At 37.1% G+C, this 15,843-nt stretch overlaps 2 protein-coding genes across 2 annotated transcripts; both read left to right on the forward strand.

Moving 5' to 3' along the window:
• The first annotated feature begins 5,330 nt into the window (after nucleotides 1–5,330).
• LOC142171727 (secreted RxLR effector protein 161-like) lies at nucleotides 5,331–6,380 on the forward strand. Its single transcript, XM_075235421.1, has 2 exons — nucleotides 5,331–5,579; nucleotides 5,838–6,380. Exons 1-2 carry the CDS (start codon nucleotides 5,331–5,333, stop codon nucleotides 6,378–6,380), a joined length of 792 nt encoding a protein of 263 aa, XP_075091522.1.
• Nucleotides 6,381–13,044: 6,664 nt separating this feature from the next.
• On the forward strand, nucleotides 13,045–13,512 carry LOC142171728 (uncharacterized). The gene has a single exon (XM_075235422.1). It carries the CDS (start codon nucleotides 13,045–13,047, stop codon nucleotides 13,510–13,512), a length of 468 nt encoding a protein of 155 aa, XP_075091523.1.
• Nucleotides 13,513–15,843: the final 2,331 nt, after the last annotated feature.

Here is a 15,843-nt window from a genome sequence, read left to right on the forward strand (position 1 = left end):
CCATGAATTAAGTTATAACCCTATGCTAATACTTCCCACTTGCTTTCCTAAATTCTCAACAAGGGACTATACCTGATGAATTTCTTACAGAACCTTTTGATTCAAATGGATAACATATGCTCATGTGTGCCTATGCACGCACCACCATAATATTTACCTATGTGGTATCAAATCTAATATAAGATAGCCTAGTTTTGAGATCCTTCTCGAGCAACTCTCTCTCTTCTATGTATGTGGCTCTTATGGTTGGAGCAGTCACTTTACTCCTTTGTGAATATTATCATGAATCCTTTTCACTGTCTAGTAACATGAGAGTATATCTCAGCACCTATCATATGTGTACCTGTCAATTGAAAGGGGTCACTTGTCCGCATAAAAGTTTCTGGAAAATTTGAGATTTTCACAAATTCATCACAGGAAGACCCTTTTTGAGTGCCCATCTCAGTATGACTTTCATGTCCACTTAGATCATTCCGCAGTAAGTAGCCTACTTTGTTCCTAGTATCGTAGTTGTCCATGAAGTGGCCTGGTATTGCAGCTTGAGAGTTATTATGGCAGAGATATGTCTAGCTTATAGCAAAGTGTATATTATCTTTAACCAATACATGATTTCATCCAAACATTAAGATGTCCTATCTACATGATTTCACTCATTTATGGTTGAAAGTTAAGCAGCCTTACCACGACTCCCCCCCCCCACTTCAAGTGGATGTTTAAAATTCTAGCATATATTATGAGCATATTGAATTGAAAGACAAATTTGTCGTATCTCTAGTCCTCTCATATAGGATCAACTATTGGCAAAGGTTAAGTTGTGAGAATGATAATATTCTCACAAGTGTTCAACTTCTTTTTCATCCCCATGGGCTTGTGACATAGATTCCTTGTGTCAGTTAATGTTAAGAGCGTAATGCAATTTCATGCATTTTGAAACCCATATCATATTTGGGGTGCCATAATATTCTCATTTCAAGTTGAACTGATTTTTCCTACACTCCAGGAGAGGACTGGTGTCATGTACTTGGCCATTTTTCTTTGAGGCTTACTCCTGCCGAACAAGGCACATATGGAATGAAAAAATTGTTGTTGTACTTTTCATGACTCATAGTCTTCCAAGAATAACTGGCTCTAATATCTTTATCCTTCCGATTATGCCTCCCATATGTCACATGTCAAAGAAGAAGCGTCATCCCGTGATAAAATATATTGGATAGGCAATTTTATGGTCATATTCAAGCTAGCACATCTTAGACTAATTGTTGGAGGCCACCAAATGTTTAGTTTGGATGTTCAGCGTAGAGATTTAGAGTTGAAGAAAGTGAACGGGTTATTCTCACTATTTTCTCCATGAGGATGCTATGTGAATTGTTAATAAAGGTAAAGAATGTGTAGTCACATTAGGCCTTATGAAATCTTGAAGGAAATTGGCCAAACTATGAGTATGATGTTTTCCTATTATTATTCTCCGTGTACCCGATGTTTCATGTGTCTATGTCTAAGAATGTGAAGTTAATGGATAATTGGATTATGAGGAGAAACTATTTGCTATCCTTGTTAGAAAAGTCTGAGAGTTGAGATTGCCTCCGTTAATGTGTTATGGCGAAGTCTGTAAGTCGAGGAGGCCACCTTGAGGGCCAAAAGTGTTAAGGAAATAAAATGTTCTCACTTGAGTGTATAGTCAAATGATTGAGATTTGAAAGGTACTTTTTATGTGTTATGATTTAAATATGTGCAGTTCATGTCCAGATATCACTCTTGATAATATAATGCCTGTAATGATGAGATTAGTGCTGTTGATATACATTGTGATACTTTGTGAAGTTGTGGATGTGCTGATAGATTGATTTTGGTGATTATCTGGCAGGTGGATAGGCACAGTTACAGGGGAAACTCTGTCAAAAATTTTAAGAATTTGTAAAGATAGCCATATTTTAAGGGCCATAAGTAAGTTGAGATTTTGGAAAGGAAGTATAAGAACCATGCAGTCATAAGCGCCTATGTATAACGGCTGGAGGTAAAAGGATGGTAACTCTATTATTAGAAGTTATTTGTAAAACATTCGAGGAAGAATGTTCTTCAGTGGGGGAGAATGTAACACACCGGAAAATTTTGAAGTACTTAAGCGCTATTAAGAAAGTTGATATGCGCTAATTATATTATTTTATATGCAGACGGGGACTATTAATATAATGGATATCAATTGGATAGTATAATAAGTGTACGAGTCATATTATAAGTTATGTGGGGTATAAGGATAGCCCTAAGTCCAAGTCAAGTTGGAAATTACATGATTGACTAAAAGTTCCAAATGAGTACGAAACAAGACCAAATTTTGGATGAGCATATCTATATTTATAAAAGGTGTTATGTTATGGATGACCTATAAAATTAAATATATTCGAGTCTAGTTTCTAACGCTTTAAACCGTTCATCATTTGGACAATCCTACAAGATGTTATGACCAAATTACCAAAGGCTAGCAGAATGTGATTCTGCGGCCAATTCTGCGACCGCGGAATCATTCTGCGGGCCGCAGAATGGTCACAGAATTGACCAGTGCAGCCCAGTTCTGGGCATCAATTTTGTCGTCTATTGTGCGACCCGCATACTCATTCTGCGGTCCATTCTGCGACTGCAGGCCTGAGTTCGGAGGGTTAATTTTTCTATTTTCATAACCCGACCCTATTTTAATAAATAGGCTTTGGAGCTTATTTTGGGGCAAATATCTGATGATTTTAGAGAGAAGTGGGAGTGTTTTAGAGAGATGAAGTAGATGAAATATTTTTTTCACCAAGATCTTGTTCAAGCCTTGAAATCCAACAAGGAAATCTCACAAGATCTTCACTCAAGAGGTAAGATTCAAACCTCTAGTCTTCAATTTCGAGTTTGGGGTAAAAGATGGGTGATTGGGAGTATGATTCTTGGGTGTAAGAGTATTATGCATATATGCTTGTAGCAATAAGTTTTGTGGGAAGATTGTTGAGCTCAAATAAGTAAGGATTTGGTTGTGGAGTAAAGGAAATCTTGTAGTAGAACCTTGTAACCAAATTTGCACACCTAGTGTTTGATAAAATGCTCAAATGAGCTGAAACCATGAATACCTTCCTAATTTGTGTTCGATTTTGTTATGTATCAAAATAGATTGGGATTGCTAAGATTTCCGGAGCATTGTAGTAATTTAAGGAAAGCTCAAAGCGAGGTATGTTGGTTAAACTACTCTCTTAGAATTGAATTCCATGATGTTCCCGTAAGTTTCAAGTATGGTTGTCTCAAGTTCCTTATTCTATGTTCCGAGTTGTTCCCAATAAATTCGATTGTCCCGAATAGGCAAAGTGTGGAGAATTATGTATTCAAACATGTGTTCTGAATGTTCCAATCACATTATGTTATCCTTTGGAAATGTGTTCAAGAATGATATGTTTATTAAAATGCTATGTCTTTGAGTCGTGTTTCAAATGAAGGTTATGATGCCAATTGTGTGAGAAAATCTCAATATGCTTAAGACTCTTAATTACTCATATATTTATCTAAAATATTAATTAGAGATGTCTTATTGTTGATAATCTATAAAGATGGTTGGAAGTAAAATAAGTGAATTGGGGATATAGAGTATGGCCAACGTGCCAAGAATGAAACTTATACTCGTGGCTAGTGGTGCTAATGAAGGAAGATGATGTGAGAAAGATTATGAAATGACTTTTGATTCAATTGTTCAAAAATTATTTCAAAAATAGAATTGCCTAAAAGCTTATGTACTCAAGTCATACTCATATATGGTTGTTTTAACTAATGTTATGCTTGGTGAGTATTTTCAATGTATTTTGCATTTTTACATATTCGTGAGTGAAAATTGTGTATTGTCATTTTTGGGAAAAAGTATTTCGAGAATAAATTGTGTGTTACTTTTTTATGATTTTAACTTGCGCTTCGATTGCCAATCATTTTACTCTATTTTTGGAAAGAAATTTATTGTGTTTAAAGCCTTCATTTCTAATTAACTTAAAGTTGTGGTTTCCGGAATATTATATATGTTGATATTTGGGATGATGATTCATGGAAGGAAAGATATGAAAGTGTGAAATTTGAAATACGGCTACCGTGCCTTGAATAAAGAATCTCGTGAATGGCCAAAAGAGCCAAAAAAAATATTGTTGTTGTGATTGGTTGAAAATACTAGTAGAGATTTATACAATGTGAAAGGTGATGAGGTAAATATATTTGTGCTTTTGTTTTCCTTGTGTGTAAACCAAAAATGTTTTTGGGAGTATCATTAGTAAACCGAGGAAAGGTGGGTCATAAGGCCCTTACCCGAAACTACATGTGCCGGTGTAGGAGTGGATTATGATTATTCCCCTTATTTGGTATGAGATTATTCCCCTTAATTGCGATGAGATTAAAAATAGTTGTGATGTGTAAAAGTCAACCCACACGTCATATGTGGGAAGGCGGACTAGTTGATCGGGTGGAGATCATACGCCATGATGCGCACATGGTGGTACTACTCTTGGTAACTCCTTTCTGTAGCACCACATGTCAAACCACATTGTTCGTGGGGAGATGGCCTAGCCGATCGGGCGTGATCAAACACGGTTGTATATCGGTGCTAATGATCTCCCAACCATAAATATATATTATTTTCGTATTTTGAAATTTTTTGTGTTTTAACTTGGCATTTGGATATCATTGATTATGACTTGTTGTTTCTATGGTTTTCTCTTTCTTATGTGGGCATTCTATTTTGAAAGAGGATAGTTAGCTTTACATACTAGTACTATTCTATATGTACTAACGTCCCTTTTATCGGGGGCGCTGCTTCTTCAATGGATGCAGGTGGTTCATCAGCGGGCAGTTTTGGTCCTCGTTAGCAGTCACTCTCTATTCAGCAGGTTTTAGTGAGCCCTACTCTATTCCGGGCCTGATGTCATTTGTGTTGTATATTGTGTTTTGAGGTATAGCCGGGGCCTTGTTGCCGGCACTTCCATACTACTCTTCTGTTGTACTTAGAGGCTCCGTATACAGGTTTTGGGTGGTGTTTGATGTGGGGAATTGAACTAGAAATTTTGGTATTTGGCAAGCATGTTTTTCATTAATTCTATAAACTCGTAATATTTTGAAAATTATGAATGAAGTTGTTAATGGATATGAAATGGGAGTTGTTAATGAAATCTTTTCAATGTTTGATTAATGGAGTTCATCTCCTCTTTATTCATGAATGAGTTTAGGTACAAGGAAATCTAACAGGCTTGCTCGACCGGGTTAACTCGGTTAAGCGCCGGTCGCGCTCCCCAATTTTGGGGCGTGACAATGAGACATTTGCACCTATAGACAGAATGGAAGCTATAACAATTCTAATAGATTTTTCTGCATACATGGAGTTCACCATGTATCAGATGGATGTAAAGAGTGCATTTTTGAATGGTTATCTAAAAGAGGAAGTGTTTGTTAAACAACATCCTGGGTTTGAGAGTGAAGAATCCCCTTACTATGTGTTCAAGTTAGACAAAGCCATGTATGGACTAAAACAGGCTCCAAGATCTTGGTATAAGAGGCTCTCAAAATTCCTCTTAACCAATAACTTTGTAAGATGAAAGGTGGACAACACATTGTTTCTGAGGAGTAAAGGAAAAACTCTTCTGATTGTACAAGTATATGTGGATGATATTATCTTTGTGACTACTAATGAAGCAATGTGCAAGGAAATTTCTAAAATGATGGGTGAATTGAACTTCTTCTTGGGGCTGCAAATCAAGTAAACACCTACTGGAACCATGATATATCAACAAAAATACATCAAGGAACTACTGAAGAAATTCAACATGACTCTTCTAAGTCCATAGACACTCCCATTGCCATTGCAACAAAGCTGGACCTTGATAAAGAAGGGAAACGTGTGGGAACAAAAGCTATATAGAGGAATTATTGGGTCACTATTCTATCACACAGAAAGTAGGCCTGATATTGTATTCAGTGTGGGACTATGTGCAAGATTTCAGCCAAATCCCAAGGAATCTCACCTGAAGACTGTCAAGAGGATACTAAGATATCTCAAGGGGACTCCTGACCTATGCTTATGGTGTCTCAAAGAATACAGCTTTGATCTAGTTGGTTATGTTGATGCTGACTATGCAGGTTTTCATATTGACAGGAAAAGCACTTCAGGAATATCACACTTTCTTGGTTCTTGCTTGGTGTCTTGGGGAACAAAGAAGCAAAACTCAATGGCTTTGTCTACAGCTGAAGCAGAATATGTTATAGCAGCATCTTGTTGTGCTCAGTTGTTGTGGATAAGACAACAGCTAAGGGACTATGGTATTTTTGTTGATTGTGTTCCCATTTTTTGTGATAACACGGGTGCCATAAACATTGCTAAAAATCCCTGAAAAAATAAGAGAACCAAGCACATTGACATTAAACATCACTTTCTCAGAGACAATGTTGAAAGGGGGAATATCTCAATTAACTTATGTAAAACTGAAGACCAAATTACTGATATTTTTACTAAGGCTCTGAGTAGGATCACTTTGAAAGGAACATAGTGAAACTGGGTCTAATTAATACTTCCAACTAGGTTGAACCACAATGGTTATCTAGAAAAACTTATAATTGGATGTAGATGGTCGAGTTTAATATGTTTGATTCAGTCCCGTGCTTATCTTGAGCACACACACTCTCCTAGAAAAGTCTAGTTGATAACTATGTCTTATGATACTAACCTATTGTGCTGAATCTTTAGTACATAAATGAGTGAGGGGTTGCTAAGGAGTTGGTTCTTTGACTCAGGTACGTGCCATCTTGACTTAAATCATAGGGACTTTATAACTGAAATTAGTGTTATACTTAAACTCTCTAATCCTGTTAGCATCACTCTTATTTGTCAAGGATTAAGGGGAAATCCTAAAGCAATTAGATTCCAATTACTTCTAAAAGTCTAATAGTCAAATAGAATAATTATTAGAGTCCCGTTAGAACTCAAATTCGGTTACTATCTTTCTTCCAGTCAAATCAGGACTACCCTCCTTAAAAGCCCTCTTGTGATCCATCTCTCAGACCTCAATGTTCCTCTCAAACCCTAAGCAAGAATCAAAGAAAACTTTCTCTCATTCTTTCATCGATTTCATTCACTCATCACCATGCCTAAATCAAGCCAAACTCCCACTAAAGCAAAATCCTCATCCAAGGTTGAAGCAAAACCCAAGAACATGAAGCCCAAACCTATGAAAAATGAAAAATCAACCAGTGAACCTGCACCCACACATGTTCCCTCTCCACCTATAACCTCTACTGTACAAGCATTATCATCACATGCTCTTGTTGCACCCGCTATTCCCACCTCTACTAGACCTTCATCTCCAAAATCATCTTCCCATGCACATGTGTCTACTTCAAAAATCACCTTTAAACCTACCAAGATCAAGGCTACGCGAAGAAAATTAGTTAAAAGTGACAAGGTGGTGATTCGTGTTACTACTAAGGAGGGCACAATATTTTTAAGGAAGCTATGGCTCAAGGGAAATCTGTGTTGACTACTACTGATCAGGTAAAATTATCTCCATCAAACTTAGATGTTCTGGTTTCTGCTATTTAAGTTTCACCCTTAGAAATTGTTCCACCCATAAGTGACAAATAACGAGTGGAGGAAACTACTTTAGAAATGGAAACTGCAACTTAGGAGAAAAGTGTGGATACCACGAATGTCATACCTATGGTTGGGGGGAAGGTGAGAAATAACCAATGAATAAAGAGGCTTCTGATGGCCTCTCTTTCAGCTGGACTGAGGATGAGGGTGATGGCGAAAGTGAGGAAGAAGGAGGAGAGGTAGCTATCCATGAGGAGCATCAGGCTAATTATATGGCTCATGATAATGATGAGAAAAAGAGTGAGAATGAGGAGGAATCTGGAGAGTAAAAGGAGAGTGAGGCAGAAGATCGGTTAGGTAAACAAGTGGGAGATTCTGGAGAGGAAGAAAAAGATAGTGAGGAAGAAGGTGACTCTGAGAGTGAGGGTGAGGAAGAAGAAAAGGGAAGTGAAAGTGAGACTACTGAAAGTAAGAGTGAGGAAAAGAATGCAAGTGGGGAATATGAAGTCTCAATGGATATTGGGAACATTGTCATAGCCCATTCAGAAGAAGCAAGTGGAGAGAAAAGGGCTGAAGAAACCAGGCCTTTGTTAACTCCTTTTACTGGAGATGAGAAGGTCAGGACTGATGAGGATGATTTACCCCTGTCTGCATTACGGAAGAAGAGCAAGAAGGCCCCTATGAAAGCAACAAAATTAGTTATCCCTGCAAGAAAAGAAGTGGGCCCTCCTACTAGGATTCCTCTCACAATGAGTAAAAGAAAGGTTGTTGATGAGCAGATCATTAAGGAGTCGAGAGGTTCCAAGAAGACAAGAAAGCAATCTCCTATTGCTAAACCTGTAGTTGAGTTAGACGAAGAGGATGAGTCTAACTATCCCTTGCAAGCAAAGAACTAGCTTAGAAGAGGAAAGTTGTTAAACCCACCAAGGCAGCTACCACATCTAATAAGGCCGGTAAAGGAAAGAAAATGAGGGTTATAACTGTTGTGGTTGACAAGCTTACTGAATTCAACAATAGAAAAGTGTTGAATGGGAAGATTCTTGCAAACACAGATGAGAAAGGTATGTCCCAGTTAGTTGAAAAACTTTAACTATAGGGATGGAGACATATGTTTGTTAAGGCATTTCCTCCTCTGTGTGTGCCTGCAGTGGTGGAGTTTTATGCAAACTTCCAATTTGATGGCAAGGTGGTCAAGAGTTCTGTAAGGAGGTTTGAGATGGAATTTGATGCTGAAGAGCTTGGGCTGCTACTGAATATTCCCTCCTTAGGATTTGACAATTATCTAAAGAAGAAGTGGCCAACTATAGGCAATGATGTGGACACAGGCATTGTGGTCACATGGAAATGTTCTCAGAAGTTTAGTTGGATGCTCCACAGAAGGTGTACAAGCCTGATATGACTCCTTTTCACAAGCTGTTATTTCACTTTGTGAACTCCTTCATACTGCAGAGATCTGAGAAGAGGCATAAAGCTACCATGCTTGACACAGCTGTGATGGAACTGTTGGATATTGGTAGAGCCATAAATCTTCCTAGCCTGATGATTCAGCACATGGAAAGGGCTGCAAACACTTATAAGCCCAAGCATGCTATGCCTTATGGTTTCATGCTAACTGAGTTTTTTGACATGCTCAATATTGCCTTGCCTGAGCTTAAGTTTGGAAATCACAATGATGTTATGGATGTTGTTTTACTCAAGCAGTGTGGATATGAGAAGACCAAGGCTAGAGCACCAACAGGTTCTACTATTTTATCTAGTGGCAGCAGTGCAACTGAGCTCTTTAAAAGGTTGGAGCTCGCTCTTAAGGAGAATTCTAAGCTTAGGGAAGACAATAATGAGTTCAGAAAAGAGACCAGACAACTTAGGGAAGAGCTCAGAAGGAACAGAAAGGCTCATTCCCAACAGATTACCATCCTTGTGAAAGCCTTGACCCCTTCCTCCTCTCACCCTTGAACCTGGTCCTTCACCCCATGTCTTCGCGCATGGTTGTCTCATCAGCTTATTTTTTATCTTGATAATTCTTGAGCTTGTGTTGTAGCCTAAAATGGCTATGAATCTTGCATTAACTATGCTTAGTCTGTCTAACATCTTTTTTTTCGATGATGCCAAAAGGGGAAGATAGAGTTGGGGTGTTTAGTGTTGATGTAGCCTGGTTGTGTGCTTGTTGTATACCGTTGTACTTTCTCTGGATCATCGTGTGGTTGTGATTTAAGGTGATTACCTGGTTTTATGTGCACAGAGTTTGACATCATCAAAAATAGGAAATTTGTTGAGTATTGAGGTTTTGATGATTAACAAAGTTTGTTCAGAGGAAATGAACTAAGAACCAAGTCCTCAACGTAGCTACTTAACTGCTCTAAGAACCAGGCCATCAAGGTTGATGATTTCTTACACGGCAGTAACTTTATCACAAAGTTACTCAAGTCCGAGTTCGTTGGAAGAGGACTGCTAAATATGATAAGGGTTGTTTTCCAAGAAGATATTCTTGCATAAATGAGAGATAAGAGTCCCAAGAATTGTGGAGGACTTGGAGCAGTAGGCGTCCTATCAAATGAGAAGTTGATTGTGCATAGGTCTCCTAAAAGATCTTGGAGTCTAGGGAGGTTAAATATTATCCTTTTGGACTGCTGAGATTATCCTTCTGCACATCAATGGAAGAACTACATTTTCTATACTCAAGTTGATTACTAGTGTTGGTGTTCTTCTTGAGTAAGTTTAGTAAATGTGTTTTAGGAAATTGAGTTGTAATCAAAGTGTCATATACAATCAGTGAGTTGGAGTGATTGTTTGGTTTTGCAAGTTGAAGTAACTTGTAAGTCAAATAGTTGAAGTAGGAGAACTGCAGAGTATTGAGTTATAAATTTGTAATCGATACATTTGACTCATTGTTTTAGTGAAGTTGAAGCTAAAATCCTAGGTGGTAGGTCGTGGTTTTTGCACCTTTTGAGCCGAGTAATTTTCCACGTAAAAATTATTGTGTTTACTTTACTGGTTATTTTTTCTTATGCTTAAGGAGTAAGGTAACGATCCAAGTTCTTTAGTAATCCATAAAGGCACTCAAACTAACAATTGGTATCAGAGCTGGTTATCTCACACACAGCTAACACCTAAAGAGATCTTGGAATCAAAATGAATGATCCACCTGGCATTAATGAAGGATAGTCAACTACTAGACCACCCCTGTTTAATGAAAAATACTACAGTTGGTGGAAAGCAAGAATGGGGGATTTCCTGACGAGTGAAGACTATGAACTATGGACCATAGTGAATCAAGGTCATTAACTCCTACTAAACAAAATGGGAAAAATGAAACTATTCCCAAAGACCCCTCTGAATTAGTAGCAGCAGATTTCAGAATGATGGAGAAGAATGCAAAGACCAAGAAGATCTTTATATGTGAACTTGGTCCTGATGAGTACGACAGGATATCATCCTGCTCTAATGCAAAGGAGATCTGGGATGCACTTCAAACTGCTCATGAAGGAATAAACCAAGTGAAGAGATCAAGGATTTAATTACTTATGAGGAACTATGAGCTCTTCTCCATGAAGGAGTCTAAGCCCATCCAAGAGATGATGACTAGGTTTACTATAATAACAAATGAACTGAAATCACTTGGAAAGGTATTTACTTCAGAAGAGTTGGTTAGAAAAGTTCTAAGGATTCTTCCAGCTTCATGGGAATCAAAAGTCACAACTATTCAGGATGTAAAGGAGTTGGATAATATCTCACTTGATGAGTTGGTTGGAAACGTAAAGACTCATAAGATGAGAAAGATAGAACTGTGCAAGGAATAACAAAGGAGGAATAAGGCCTTGGTTCTTAAGGCATCTGAAGAAGATATATATTGGAGAAATAATAATTAGTTAATAGAATCCATGTCTCGATTTTGAGAGATACTCCTTTACGAAAACATATAAGGTTTCGTGTATAAACCCGACCAGTAAATTTGTATCTGAGCGAAAGTCTCAAGGAAGTATTCAATAAATTAAATTATCAGTAATTTAATTTGATTGATTAGTATCTAAATCTTAACATGGGGAGTTAAATACAGTTTTATGAAAGAATTTTGAAACTGAACTAAGGAGTGCAATTACGAATTTTTAGTGGAATAATTCATAATTTACTATGGTAGAAATTAATTCAATAATAGGGAGTCGTGTTAATTAAATTATGTGGCCCCTATTGTGCCTAAATAATATGAAATAAAGAAAACCTTTTCTTGGTGGAAAAGAAAATCCAACAGGTTTTGGAAAAGGGTTTTACCCTAAATAACGTGGCTATATACATGGGTATTTCCTCCATAGGGCTGGCCGAAATTTTGGTGTAGTTTTCCTTGGAATTTCGCCCACCCGAAATTCTCTATTTCCGGATGTTATTTGGGTAATACAATAGAAGACTATGGAATATTTTTGGAGGTCGTGACCGTTCTACTCTGGAACTGAAGACCAAGGTTGATTTACTTTATTCAAGCGTCAAGAGGTAACTCGTATAATCTTCATATGTGCTAATTATTCAATTTACATGTGAATATGATACTGAAATTGCTTCTACCGTGATATATAATCCAACAATTGGTATCAAAGCCTACACACGTCTAATTAGATAATTAGGATGATCATGAAAAAGGAACATCATGTTAATATGCGAGTTTTGAATTAAATGCAAAGATTTTTTTTTTTAAAATTGCGATGTTCTATGCATGAATATTATTTTCGAGAATTTTGATTATTCTGTAAATCATGTAATATATGTTTATTATCTGATATTTGATAAGAATAATATGAAAATTAATTTAATCTGAGAAAAATGCAAAACTCAATTTTTGGCTGAATTGCTCACAAAATCGGAGGTCAACATATTGACGGACTCCGATTGATCTGCAATGGGTCTATTAAAAAGGCTTAGTAGTGAATACTCATGAGATTTGCTCATTATCTAGGCTAGTTTTCGGGCGTTTGGTGTCGTTTAGATGGTGTTTTGGGCATTTTTCTATTTTGCTAGAATGATTTGTGAAAATATTTTAAGTTGTTTTTAATCCAGTGGTGGTAGGGATTGTTCCCTATGGTCTCCATGGTTAAATGTTGGTGATATGACATGTTGACATAGGTCTTATTTAATATCGGATAAACTCATTATAGGTAATCACTAGGTACTACTAGTTGTTGATTACTTGTATTTACTTTCCATCTGAGTATGCATGTTTGTTCAATGGGACTAGTATCTTGAATGTTGATATTCGCTTGACTTAAATTAACAGTTTACTCTCCATCTGAGTAACGCTTGTTTAAATTCATGGAGCGAATAATTTATCATTACATATGTATATTGCAAAAATAGCTCCTTTCTCATTGAAACTTGTTATTCAAGGTGCATGGATTATATGTATGTAGTGTGTTTTGAATTTTAATATTCAATGAAACATGACTAATTTTCATCTATTTATTTAATTGTCTCTCAAATTAACCATGGTTGCTTTCAATCCTCTTACTACTATTCTTACTCAAAACAAACTTGAGGGTCCGAATTATGTTGATTGGAAACAAAGATTGGATATTGTCTTAATTGTTGAAGACTACAAATTTGTGCTTGATGAGGTGTGTCCAGAAAAACTTGGAGAAGTTTCTACGGATGATGAACAGAAAGCTTACCAGAAATGGGTTAAGGCTGATGTGATGGCGCAGTGTTACGTTCTAGCATCTATATCGAATGTTCTGCAACATCAGCATCAATCAATGGAGTCTTCTTATGACATTATGGGAAATCTCAAAGAGATGTTTGGAGATCAAAATCGTGTGGCTAAGCAGAATGCCATGAAAGCTCTTCTGAATACCAAAATGGTTGAAGGTTCATCTGTCAGGGACTATGTTCTGAAGTTGATGAGTCTTCTGAATGAACTGGAGGTCCTTGGAGCTAATATTGATAAGGATACGTAGGTTGAGATGATCTTGCAGACTCTGCCTGACAGTTTTCAGCAGTTTCACCTGAATTATAACATGAACAAAATGGACTTGTCACTTGCGAAATTGCTGAATGAGCTGCAGTCGGCAGAGACTATTATCAAGCAACAAGCTTCTCCTATGGTACTGCTGGTATAAAGAAGAAAAAGACTCAAAATCCCTCTATTTGAGGCGTAACTGCTGGTATGAAAAAGCCTAAGGGCAAGTGTTATCACTGCAAGAAGCCTGGGCATCATAAGAAATAATGTTTGGCTGGCAAAGCTGAATAATAAACCAGGTGATTTACATCTACTTGTTGTTGAAACCTTTTTAGGGGTTGTTTCTACTATGTCATGGTGTGTAGATTCGGGAGCCACTAATCATGTCTATACTTTTTTGTAGGGGTTTTAGGTAACGCGGCAGTTAAGTAGAGGGGAAGTCAATGTTTATCATGTGAATAGTTCGGCAGCTCCAGCTTTAGTATTAGGAAATATTAGTATTTTGTTTGGCAGTAATAGACTATTAACTTTAGAGGACACATTATATGTACCTTCCGTTAGAAGGAATTTAATTTCGGTTTCTAGCGCTATGAGAGATGGATATGATATTAATTTTCATGATACTGATAATAAATGTCTTATTAGATAATAAGTGTTATCTCTCTTCGACTACATTGATTGATGGTCTTTTTATTGTTGATTCTATTCCTAAACTGTTGCACCCTAATAAACTAAATTGTATTGATTTACCAAATAAGAGAAAACGTTCTTATGAATTGAGTGAAACTTATTTATGGCACTTGCATTTGGGTCATATAAATCAGAACAGGATTTCAAGGTTGGTTAAGGATGGACTTTTAAGTTCATTAAAAGTGGAGGCACTACTAACATGTGAATCTTGTTTGGAGGGAAAATGACAAAACAAAATTTCCAAAAGGAAATCGAGCAGGTGATAAATTTATAACACTCCGTAAATTTAGACTAGGCGTGGACGTGTTAAATGAGTATTAATATGACATCTTAGACATATGAAGTCCTATCGAGATGATTATGGGTGAAAATAGTTGTTTTGAAATCAAGACGTAGAGTGAGGTGCATAAGATTCAGATAAAATCGACTAGGTTTATGGAAGATCTGTATTTTAGTAGGATTTAATCAAATTCTATTAGGAATTTTGGAAAATGTAAAACATAAAAGTTGTAGCCCTTTGAAATAGATTTTCGATGATATATTATGCAGCCCGAAGGGACCTCTGTGAAAAAGGTTAAGCACATTTTACTGGATAACACGTAGTATGCACGCCCAGGTGCACGCCCAGCCGGTCCCGTGCACGGCAGCACATTTGTGGCAGTGCTACTTCCTTTTATGTGCGTCCAGGTGCGTGGTTGGGACTTCAGCTGCATGGGGGTGCACCCGGAAAGCCTTTTTATAAGCCCTACCTCGTTCCTCACACCTCAAAACATGAAAACTTGCTCTAGAGAGGGAAGCTCTCAAGAACCTAACTTCCTCTAAGGTCCCTCCTCATCCAAGGTAAGTTCAAATGATGATTCTAAGTTAATTTCAATTCACCAACACCTTATTAACATGGGTAAACCCTTCAAATTATTAGATATTCGATCGAGACATCATTGTTGAGGAAAGAAACCCTAGAACTCGAATTCAAGAGGATTGAACGTCAAAAGGTAATATCTTCATACTTTAATTGATTATAGCATTGGATTAATGATTAAAGACTCTAAGTTCATGAGATATGAGTTGATGGGTTTGATAGAAAAGCATGAACGATTATAGGTTTGGGTTGTTGATTGTTGATTATTGGTTAAGAGTGTTGTGTATCTTATGGGTGATGAAGAATGATATTGATTGAAGCAATTTTAAATTTTACAATTTATCTAGGAGCAAGAGAATAGCTTGTTGGGTGTAGAAACACCATTAATGTGGGCTATGAGGCTTTAGACCCATAAGGTGTTTGATAAAATGCCTAACTGACCAAAACATGAGTATTATTGCTTATATGGAATCCCGTTTGCTTGTATTGATATAGATTAAAGTTGAAAGGGTTGGCAAATGTTGTATTACGCTCAAGAGCGGGAAGTTAAGGTATGTGAGGCTAACTCTCTATCTTTGGGAATGTTATTGATTCTCCCTACACTACATTTCTTTTACGACGTTACTAATTGCCTCAGAAATATAGTTAAACCTAGTTCCTTGAATAGTTGCAGAACTTTTATTCTCTAGCTTCGTAACTCGTTTATGACTTTCATTCTGAACGTTGTGAGCTCAGTGCGTAATCAATATAGACTTGGGTTTGATGCCCATGAGTCTCAGT

This window comes from Nicotiana tabacum, chromosome 17 (assembly GCF_000715075.1).
Source record: "Nicotiana tabacum cultivar K326 chromosome 17, ASM71507v2, whole genome shotgun sequence".
NCBI classification, from domain to species: Eukaryota; Viridiplantae; Streptophyta; class Magnoliopsida; order Solanales; family Solanaceae; genus Nicotiana; species Nicotiana tabacum.